Here is an 11,174-nt window from a genome sequence, read left to right as displayed (position 1 = left end):
TGAAGTGACGATGTTACATCAAAGGTTTCGACTTGATTATTTAAATCAGCTACGAGAGGTTGTTAGAGTCAATTCACGATGATGTTACGGCTTCGACACAGCTCCGCCTAGAATTGCTCTTTATTGTTTGCGATCATATGTAATGGCTTACGAGCGGCTCGGTTACTTCTTAGTAATGATTATATGTGCATTCTAAGGTTCGGGTTTATTTATTAATACACCCCCAGTCACAACAAGGGTCTATTTACGTCAATTTATTTAACGACTATCGCTGTGCCAGGAACGATTTTTATCAATTATTTGACAAGCGCATGTAGGGAATTTAATAATAATTCCCTGATAATTTGTTAAAAGAAAATGGCTGAACTTTATTATATTCAAATGGCTCTAAAATCTAACGAAGGTTGCGATACATTTCGTAGGAGTGTTTCCTCAGTGCACAAATTCCAAGACAATCGACACGTTACTTTTCATTCTTTGTCACACATTTTCTCCAGTGTAGATATGTCTGCCAAACCGACACAAATCCCGACAAAATGGCGGGTAAAGAGTTTAACTGCGCCGTAAAATGGATTGCTACCTTATAAGGTCAGTCAGGGAGTGCGATAAATCAATTTGCATAAAGAATGCGCAATGTTGTGCACCTAGGGTCGAAGGGATAAGAGCAGCCCCGGTGGAGGGGTGGACATAAAAATTAACGAGTTAATTAACAGCAGAAATGGGCGGTAAGGAGAGACAGCCTTGACTCTTCGTGCTTTTCCGCACGTGAAAAGCTTGCGATTTCGATCCGCTCCCTTCCGGTCGCGAGGCGGAATCGGAAAGTTCCGCCGCGAGGGAAGAAGGGAAAAAAAAATGTAAGAAACTCGCCAAGGGCTCGTAAATGCAGTGCAATTGCATCGGACTGCCGTAACGTGCAGTTGCCGGGTGCGTTGCAATTTCTGCGATGGCAAATCCCCGATAAAGAGCACAAAGGTGCCGATTTTAGCCGGCGTTGCACGTACGCCCGAGCACAGTTTCTTCGACACGTCGATAACGCGTTATCGCCCAGAACCCACGGCCCATAAACCTTTTCCCACTTCACCTAATGAGTCCCCGACGTCGTGCAGGTTTTTTGCACATATCTTTGAAAGTTAAATGAGACTTTATAAGTGGACCTCTGGCCCACTAAACACCCCAGTGAGTCCTAATCTAAAAACAGCAAATGGGACGTATACATCGTGATAGTTTAACATGCGGATTAAATTTCCAGCTTACCAGCCGATCTGCATTTGTTTCCCTTATTTTTTATTTTGATGAAAATCGATTTTTCAACGTCGACATTTTTACGTCGGGTTAAAAGACGTTGACGACGGAAAGTATCAAGGTACCAATATCGGTTAACTACGTGAAATGAGGCTACTCGTTCCTTGACACGACGATAACTCGTTATCAGGGCCGATTATGGATAAACCTCCTTTCACCTCTGGTTTTTCCTTCAAAGAGTTTATTAACTTAATATTATACGTGCGTGAAATAATTCTCAGAGTATTAAACATTAAATTATTGAGATGGAGCGATTCCAAAGCGTAGTTCGATCGGAACCCTGATCGATCATCGTCATCGAAAATGTACTCCTCAAAGACATTTCAGTCCTCATTAATACAAATTTACTTGTTAACTTGCAACTCGGCCTCTTTTCGATAATTCAAGAGCTTTGTCTTCCATTTTTAATGAATAAGGGAAGCTTTGAGCAATCGATCACCAAGCATGACGATTCAACAAATTTGTCATAAATAGTCGTAGCAATATATTTACCTTATACTCAAGTCATATGCCAATTATGCCATAACCGGAGCTCGCTTAAGCTGATAGGTCTGTCTAACCTTCTTAATCTATGTTTTCCCTACTTAATCGCATAATACCTAGAGCAATGTTAAGCTACCCCTAAAGCATGCTATTCAAGGGATCCACCCCATAGGGCGCCAACCAAGACAAGCCGATGAAAATCGCCCAACAGGAAAGAAGGTCCGACCCACGTTCCTAATCGCACCTTCGGATCCCGATAAGGGCCACGAGGGAACCCTGGCACGCAATCCGACTTTAAGGCATCCTTAAGCCACGGCATCGTTAAGTTACGTCACATAGTCCTAGTCATAAGGACGACGACGTCATGAACCACGAGGGGGTCAAGGTGGTCCCGGGACGAATTTCGCCTCGACCGTGTATTTTGCGCTCATAACTCGTCCATGTGACTGTACGTGCCTTTATGTACGGCGCTCCGTGACTATATATGACCGTATGTATGTAATTTACCGTACGGTACATCGACATACGACTTGCGCATACGCCGCGAGAACATGGGAACCTAGCGAAAGGTTAGGTTCGCCATTGCTTGGATATTCCTTATGTTGTTGGACGAAACTGTCGCCCGTCACGAAACGACTGAATCTACTTTGGCTCCCTTTCTGCCCCGAAGAAATGCTTCGGTGACATTTCCCCGACTTTCCTCGACTCCCTCTCGGGGGTGGGAAATTGATAAGGGCACGAAGACGCGTAATGGACAGACGTGTTAGGAGATTGTCATCTCTTCGTAGTAATTCATGTCACTGATATGGCAGGGAAAGTTCAATTGGGAGGATAATCGGACTGTTATAAGGGACATGTATGAGTTACCATCTCTTATCAGAATGTCATCTTGACGAGGGAATGGTTCCTGGCCAACCTGAATTAAATGATTCTTTTTTAAACGTGGCTTTGAAATATACATCCGTATGCATATGTTTATGTGCATCTGTATGTATGTATGTTTGAACGAGTTCCGATCGATGATGTGTTGTTTTTAACCTTTTCATTTTAATCGTTTGAACTTGGCTACTGGCAGCAGCAGTCATTTTGATTACTTTTAACCATTGCTTGGTTATTTTTAAATGATATTACTTCAACCGAGATGTTTTCGGCCGAGGGTGAAGTTTTGTTTTCTCAGGGTAAATATCATTTCGTTCGATGAAAGATGAGAGAAGATGTTCAAAACGTAGCGCGATAATTTCCTGCCACGGACAGTACTAATTCCTTGTAACTCAACAATTCCTTCAAATACTTTTCGGTGTTTTCGAAAACGTGTGGATAAATTATGTAAAATGGTCAAGTTCAAGGAAGTGATATGTACGCTATTTTTAAGGTACGTCGTAATTCCTTATGTTTATTTATTGATCACCGATTAATCTATTCTCGGAAGACTCTGGTCAAATGGACTTAATCGATAAATGAACTTCGCCTTGTTTAATGCATTCTGTAATTGCAGTGCACGCGTGACCACGAAAAGTGCTCACAACCATGTGTACTGAAAGTCGGGTTATATTAGCAAAGCAATTGATGCAATAACAAGAGAATAAGATCCCGCGTAATAAGAAAATATGAATTCGCGTTGTAGGGAATTTCTCTCGTATAACGCGTCTTGTCATTTATCGCGTTGTACGAAAAATTGCGCTATATGAAAACAGTACTCGGAATATTCGCGTAGTTAAAAACTCGAGTTATACAGAAATTACCGTACTTTCACCTGGCCAAAGGGCGCAGAAATTGTCTCGCCCGGGCGAAGGAAACGCTGTAAACGGAAAGGACGATCGATGAGCGGCAATACGTTGGATCCAATCAGAGGCCAGGAAGGTTCGAAGGATCGAAGCATCATCGAACGAAACTCGGGTTCACCGTAGGGTTCGTCGGGGGGTTCGCCAGGTTATTCAGGGAACGAAGTAGCCAGGGGATCCGAAAGGTCACACGCCAACGAGATGGACAGCCGATAGAGCGGCCCAACTCGGTTTCTTTCTTCGAGAAATGGGTCAGATTCTGCTTGCCGAACTGTCTGTCGGACACGAAGGCCGGAACGGACCTACGGTCAAGGGATCGAGCCTCTTCTCCTCTGATTCGGTGCTAAAACCAGCGCAAAGATGCTTTCGCGCCCTTGGATTCGTGACGTCGGTCCGATCGCTCCTGATAGTGTCCTCGATTCGGGAAATCTGAGGTCAACGATAACGGGGGTACCCTATCAATCGGGGGAAGAAACTCAATTTTCTCTCCTTTTTTTTCTAGTCACACATTGTTCACCGGCAATTTTACCACGCTGGTCGTTCCGGTCAACAACGTGTTAAGGTGATGTGAAAGTGACGACAAACGTTGGGGGAGTTTCACTTCACCTTAACCGAGCCTCTGCACGAATGAAAACCCAGAAAGACGGATTTAGAGTTCTACGGTAGTTTAGAACAGGCGGAGGCGTTTCGTGCAACGGAAGGACGGAAAGTTTTGCTATACAATGGAGAACGTATCTTATATTGCGACAATACTCGCGTTCAGAATGTGTCGCATTAATCACGGTGCGCTTTATTTTTGCATCCTTGGAAATAATAACACCCAGGTCAGCCGGGCAGTTTATTTAAATTAATTTCATATGCAAAGTACCCGGCGTATTAGCTACCTATGTGAATTCTTTCCCCCTCGGCGGGTTATGAATATAAATCCGCGGAATAAATGAAACTGGCATGTATCAGCGATAAAACGAGCAAAACCCTTCCGCGGACTTAAATAGATCGTCTCCAGCCTGGAATACAATCAATATAATATATGCTACAATAATACAATCATAATTTTTCGGAGTCTCCTGAAAAGTCCTCATGGAAGTAGGACACGAAGGGTGAATATTAGAAACATCGACCTTTCGTCATGATCTATATATTTACGTAGTAAAAGCTATTTTTCCTGGCACATTGCGTTTTTCTTAGGGGAGCGAAATCACGGCTGTTAGTTGTTGTTTCAAGAGTAAACTACACAGAGCAACGCGCGGCTAACGTGCTGAGCGTAATTGGAGAATCGATATCCCGGCGCATTTTACGAGTAATTTGCTTAAAAACGAGGTCATCTTATAATTCAAGCGTATGTATGTGAGACTATGCACGTAAAGAGTATAGTCACGTGCTGAAAGAAAACGCATGAGGCTTGAAAAAGATGGCGTCGCGACATCTGTCGGAAACTTGCCGAAGCGCGTCTACTTCGACCCACACTGACGATAATGATAAATTCATTCTTTTTTTGTGATTGTATGTCGTATCACTTGTAGGAACTGAAGTCTGTATTATTACATGGTGGTAATGTAGTTATATGGTAATGTACTCTTTTTGCATCTGCACAATCGATATAAATTTTGTATCTCAGTTACTGAAAATATTGAGAAAGGGAATGATTTTATTAATTAATAATATACGGATTCGGAAGACAGACCGAGAAATGAGATTGATTAAATAGTTAAGAGAAGGAAATACGCGCGTTCTCTGTCTAAAGTCAGGATCGAACTTCAAGGAACATTCCTTCCTATTCTTATCCTATTAATTTTTTGATGTTTATTGTATTTCGTGGCACCGATGGAGTAAAATCACCATATTTATGAGATCAGTCAGTAATTACCATAAAAGTTAGTCGTAATTACATTTAATGTTGCGCATTCATTTAGAAATCAACCCGGAAAACACGCGACTGACTCAGAGTTTCCTTAAGAAACATTCCTTGCGTGTCGCTAATTAATCCATTTTCATTAGATTGTTTTTATGCCTAAGTAATACGCCAAAAACAAATCGATGATTTCCTTCTTACAGATGATGCCAGTTTCTATTCGGTGGCACAGTTTTGTGCAACTTAAGATATCAACGCGGGATCGATAAATTAAAGAGCCGACTCGCATTTTGAATTCAAAGTGCTGGCAATTTTCATGAAAGTTCAGGACTCTGAATAGGGAGAAGAAAATCACTGCCATGTTTTTACCTACAAATCGTGTAAAGTAGTTTCTGATGAGGGATTTTATTCTGGGTTTTACATTTAACATTGGAACTCGCGGTTGTATAAAAATGATGATGAATTGCGGTGGAAATTTGATCCGGGGATTGCGCGACGATAATCATCCCCAAATTGGGAAGTAGTCCAATGGGGTTCGTATCGGTTGGGGTAGGTCATGTAAACGTCAGTTCGGCGTGAAACATGCCGTGTGAAATATGATCCTCCAATGTCGGGAATTATTAACGATTCTAAATTTAGGATGGGGCGCAATACGGCACAGTGATCAATTCGGAGCACTTTAAACTATTCACCGTGCTGCCGTGGCAACTGATCAACTCGAGGGCGTTCGCCAAGTTTTTTCTACTTTTTTATCGATGTAAATTAATTCAGATAAGTAACCATGGCATGTGGTAGATGTGCTTCCCAGGATTTTGCCCTCCTCTTCGTTGATCTTAAACAAATTACCCGTTTCGGAAAACATTTTCATTGGATGATGTATGTACCCCACTCTACCCTGGTACGTCCTTGCAAGTCTTGCGGGCATGAAGCAATTGTCTTCGATGCAAGTGACCACCTTTGAAAGAGCGAATCTTTTTGTTCCCTCTGCGGGAGTGCCAACGAACGCTTTCACCCTTTCGACGGTCTGCCACACCCTCGCCCTTAACTCACAATATCCCTTTGAAATTGTTCACGTACCCGCGTGCATTACACACCCTGCTGTACTCTTTGTACATTAAGCTCCGCGTGCGCGGTAAACCACGTGGACTGCAGTTCACCGACTCCAGGCTCGTTCTTTCAGAGATTCCACTTCTTTGACATCGATATCTTCATCAATATAATTCGTATAATTCTCAACGTAGACTGTAAAAAACTTCGACATAAATATAAATGTCGGTACCGTGACGTTCTCACTTGAATATTCAAAATGACGATCCCACCAAAATGTATAGATGAATCTTAATTTATCGACCTGGATTAAATTTCTCAGCGCCTTTCATAGCTTTTTAAGGCTTTTGTTCCCGTAAAAAGGAATGTTTACGGGTCTGAAGGGAAAAACGGATCCCAGTTGCATCGTACACGTCCGATGCATTTTCTATTTCCACGTCGGACAACTTCGGTGAAGCTTCGAACGCGGCTTGCGATATTGAACCACCCTAAAAGCTTCGGTCTCGATGGAGGCTGCACTTCCCTCTGAATTCTGAATGATCATCGACTTTCCATTTTTAACCCCAATCGGGTATTCCGTCGGGTCGACAATTCGTATCAATTGATAATTACACCTCCCGTGGACAAAATTGGCTTGATATATTTCGGCCCTGTTGAAATAAAAATATTCGAACCCACGTGGAAAGCTTTTCATTAAGATTTCGCTTTATCGGTAAATAATGGGCGATTGAAAATTTCGACTTTCTCGTCCGAGAGCCCTCGAAATCGCTATGAAGACCAGCCGAAGTATCGCTCCGCTTTCTGCATCGAGTTTCCCCGATTTTCCTGCGAGTTTCCCGAAAAACGAGTCCGAATCCTCGACAGAAGGACTTCGGAAAAATGTCGAGAGGACGGAAAGTATTTTAACTCTGCAGTTTTTTCAAAAAGATGCGCCGAGCATGAACGACAGGGGCTGCAAATATTTCCTCGCAAACAACATTTTAATACATTATTTACAGTACGGATAAACATTGCTCCGGTTTTGACTAAAACGCAAACACGTCTCGGAAATGCTTTCCAAACATCCGCGCTTAAAGCAAATTCCCAAGGATATTGAGGAAGGGAAAAAATTATACAGCGATGGCAAAAATAATTCCGTATAATTTTCAGCTGCTAAATCATTCTGCAATTAATTTTAATTGTATATCTTCTGTGACGCAGAGATGGAGAAAAATCCTTAGGGGAAACCTGGAAAATACGTGAAACGAGTCACTTGACGTTGCGTTTCAGAAATTTTTATTAAAATGAATAACGAGCGAAAATGGAAAATGCTAAAGTTCTTGAAAAATTCTTTCGTAGACAGAAGTAAAATATAAAAAGAATCGTAGACTTACTAGTTTTTCCTTGATCCAGGAAAAAATGGGTTTCTTCGAGATTAGACATCCTTGAGCATGTTTGCACCATGACCTGCATGATCATCTCCACCATGATCAACTCCACTTTGATCTCCCTCATGATCGCTTCCAGGATCATACATTGAAAAGTACGCCACACTCCAAACGCAGAAAAATATTATTATGACAAACGACGAAATCGTGTTGAATCTGCTCCAGCTGAAGACGAGTTCTCCAAAGGATTTGTTTTTTCGAGTTCGACAAGCCAAATTTTCGCAGCAAATAGCTTGACTGCTGCTGACGTAGGACATCTTGAACAATGTCAAGACACTGTACGTGTCAAGTGTTTTTTAACTTGAGAAACGAGACCTTATCCGAAAGGGATAAAACACGATCTGTACATTATTCGGCTGTTGATTACAGCCGTCACGTTAGCGATATAAAGAACGGTGATAAGATACCGGAGCGCCAATGATGGGACAGATATTCTTAGATAAATTAAACATGAGAATACATTTAATATTTTCAACTTTTTCCAAACATTCAAATTGCATACTTGCCCTATTCTTAAACGCCTCTTTCTCAAAATATTTCGGCGTTCCTTTTTTGAAAATTGTTGCAAGTCCTCTTGGCGTTGAACTTATTATTTGCAGTCTTCAATCGCAACATCCGGAAACGTCGGGATTGAATTTTTCCCACGAGAAGAACCAATATCCGAGTGTTGCACCGATAACCATGGCAAGACACAACCAAATGTTGTATGTCATGAAAATTAACATCAAGAAGTAGCCGAGTACATACTGCACTGCATGTAGAAATGTCTGCAAAAAGTGCACTCCGGATAGTAGGTACTCCCTGAAATACAATGACAAGTATTAATATAGAAAATTATTAAAATTACTCATATGCCGACGATTATGAGAGTAGCCTATCTACGAGAAGAATAAAAAAATGAGCGAAACTACTTACGTAGTTTAGCTCATTTTTCCATTCTTGGAAGGAATCCATTCACGACACGCGATTGGTAATAAGTTGGATAACAGTTGACCTTATCTACTAAACGTAATCCATGTGCTTGAAATTTCCAGATATCTCCTATTCTCAGTTTAAAAATGAATGGAGTTCGATAAAATTGTTATTAAACGTCGTTTTGTCATACACTAAAAACTTCTAATCGGTAAAAGGAAAGTCTTACCTTGTACTTTTCGTCTTCTGTTCCTTTTCCTTCAATGGATTTGTTGGGGCATTGGCGATATAGAGATGTTCCCTGGAAAAATATTCGTTTTGATTAAGGAAAATAGTAATATATAATAATAAACAAAAATCAAAGAAATATACAAAGGCCAAAAATGGTAATAAGGATGAAGTTTATCAGGAAACTCGGTACAGTTTCGGGTCAGATATGCACTTACATATTTTTGATATTTACCTGTAACTCTTCAGGGCCTCATAAAGAGCTGCAAGAAGACCGATGCCGATCATAGAACCGACGATTCCTTGCCAACTATTCGTCTTCCATCCCTCGAAGAGTATCGTTTCGGTGACACCTGTGTGAAATGCCATCTACACCGACAAAAATCATTTTTCAAGAACGGGCCCCCGTTGGAAAATTGATAATACGTTATTAGACATGCCGGTGAACCTCATACATTTTTTGAATACAAAGTTGTATTATGTATTGTTTATTAGTAATTTTTTTTTCTCCGTCATTCAAACGGTTTAGGAAGGAAGAAAAGGAACACTTGCTTTTGTCATTGTAAACGCGTTAATGTTTTATGTGATTCCAATCACTTACGGCATGCATGATGTCGGTTGTTCGTTCGACAAAGCCCTGATAAGGTATACTTAAAGACTGGAGAAGGTTGACGACCATCTGTATCATCTTTGTACAAAGTCAATTTAGTTATCACTCCAGATAGCATATCGAGAGATCATCTTGATACAGAGGTTCACATACATTAAAAAATCCCCTATTATACATTTCTTATCAGATATAGAACCCTTCCACTTGTTTTCAAAAAGAGCATGTTAATTTAATGTTTCTACCTTGTGAATAATTGTTATTTGTGTATTTCAAGAATATAGGTCGGAAGATAAGAAATTCCACGGACGAATAAATTCGAAAGATGGCTTTGAAGTTCGAAGTACGGAAATAGATACGTTTCACATGTTTCGGATGCCAGTAACACTATCACGGCGTTACGACGAACAGTACGTATGATAAGGTCTCAGTTGCCAATAAGTCTTGCAGGTGATCGGATATTTTGTCTCGTTTTTCCGACTTTTCCGAGCGGAATGACATTTCCAATATCTTTTTGTGGGGACCTGACATGAGAGACGTCCGTGATGCCATTATTGAAAATAATATTTTGCTCCATTCCCAGAAAAAATATTTCTCTCCGTTTGCATTATCATCCCTGTTTTTCCCTCCTCCGTTAATGTTCACACAAAATCATGCTTTCCTTATCGCTCCATTCTTCCAAGAGACTCTCCTTTTTCTCTTTCTCCTCACGAATCCGGATCCCAAAAACAAACCCAAACCTCTATACAAAGGACCATTCTTTCCTTATCATTCTCATCGTGGAGGTATCCAACGTCCCGAATGCGAGCTCCTTAGAAAGGACGCCGATCCTTGGCAGAGGCCTCGGGGTCGGCGTTGGGGGTGGCGCGCGTCGACGCGCACCATAGCACCCCCTCGGAGTGCCTGCGGCGCCCCTAGCGGCGCGAGGCCCGCATCAGCGGCGCGCCTGTGGCGGCAGCGGCCGCCGATGGGTGGCAGTAGGCGGCGGGCGGCTGCGGGCGGTGGGTGGTGGGGTGCGCTGGGCTGGCGCAACCTGTGGCTGATCCTGACCGAGGCGACTCCCCGCGCCCGGAAATTCGTCCACGCTCGATCGCCGGCTTCAGTCCCGTTCTCCCTGCCCGGCCGTTTGCGTCGCGGCGACTCCTGCCTGCGCCCTCGCCCCTGCGTCGCGCCGAGGAACTCGACCCGGACGCCGCTCCGGATTTATTTCATCCTTCGTTTGCCCGGCTCCCGGCATGTCCGACAGGAGTGCTCCAGGAGAATGAACGCATTTCGGGTGAGTGCCCGCCGGCCAATCGGCTTCGCCCTCCCCCTAGAGCCGCGGGATGTACCCAGACAACCCTCCAGGATTCTATGAACGTTATTCCTGGGATTTAAATACTCTTAAGGCTCGGGTCCACGTGCAAGTAACTTGCGACATTTCTCGATAGAACAGCTTCAATTTCCGGGTACACTACCGATCAATTTACGCAAGTTCACTTCCAATACTGTGTACTCTGTGGCTAAGACCGTCTGAGAGCAGCTCTCGCAAGCTT

The 11,174-nt window shown here is 42.6% G+C and overlaps 1 protein-coding gene across 1 annotated transcript; it reads right to left on the bottom strand.

Moving 5' to 3' along the window:
- Positions 1-8,108: 8,108 nt before the first annotated feature.
- Positions 8,109-9,672, bottom strand: LOC105700268 (high affinity copper uptake protein 1). Its single transcript, XM_012425944.1, has 5 exons — positions 9,634-9,672; positions 9,268-9,401; positions 9,034-9,105; positions 8,395-8,693; positions 8,109-8,149 (listed from the first exon to the last, which is right to left on the bottom strand). The coding sequence occupies exons 1-4, from the start codon at positions 9,640-9,642 to the stop codon at positions 8,495-8,497; spliced, it is 414 nt and encodes a 137-aa protein (XP_012281367.1). The 5' UTR covers positions 9,643-9,672; the 3' UTR covers positions 8,109-8,149; positions 8,395-8,494.
- Positions 9,673-11,174: the final 1,502 nt, after the last annotated feature.

This window comes from Orussus abietinus, unplaced genomic scaffold (assembly GCF_000612105.2).
Source record: "Orussus abietinus isolate OABI.00-Male unplaced genomic scaffold, Oabi_2.0 scaffold18, whole genome shotgun sequence".
In the NCBI taxonomy this organism is placed as follows: domain Eukaryota; kingdom Metazoa; phylum Arthropoda; class Insecta; order Hymenoptera; family Orussidae; genus Orussus; species Orussus abietinus.
This window is presented reverse-complemented; position numbering and strand designations above follow the sequence as displayed.

Coding starts and splice junctions, on each gene's coding strand:
- LOC105700268 (XM_012425944.1), bottom strand. Junction 9,106..9,267: donor GAGGCCCTGAAGAGTTACAG/GTAAATATCAAA, acceptor ATATTTTTCCAG/GGAACATCTCTATATCGCCA. Junction 8,694..9,033: donor CAGAAGACGAAAAGTACAAG/GTAAGACTTTCC, acceptor ATTGTATTTCAG/GGAGTACCTACTATCCGGAG.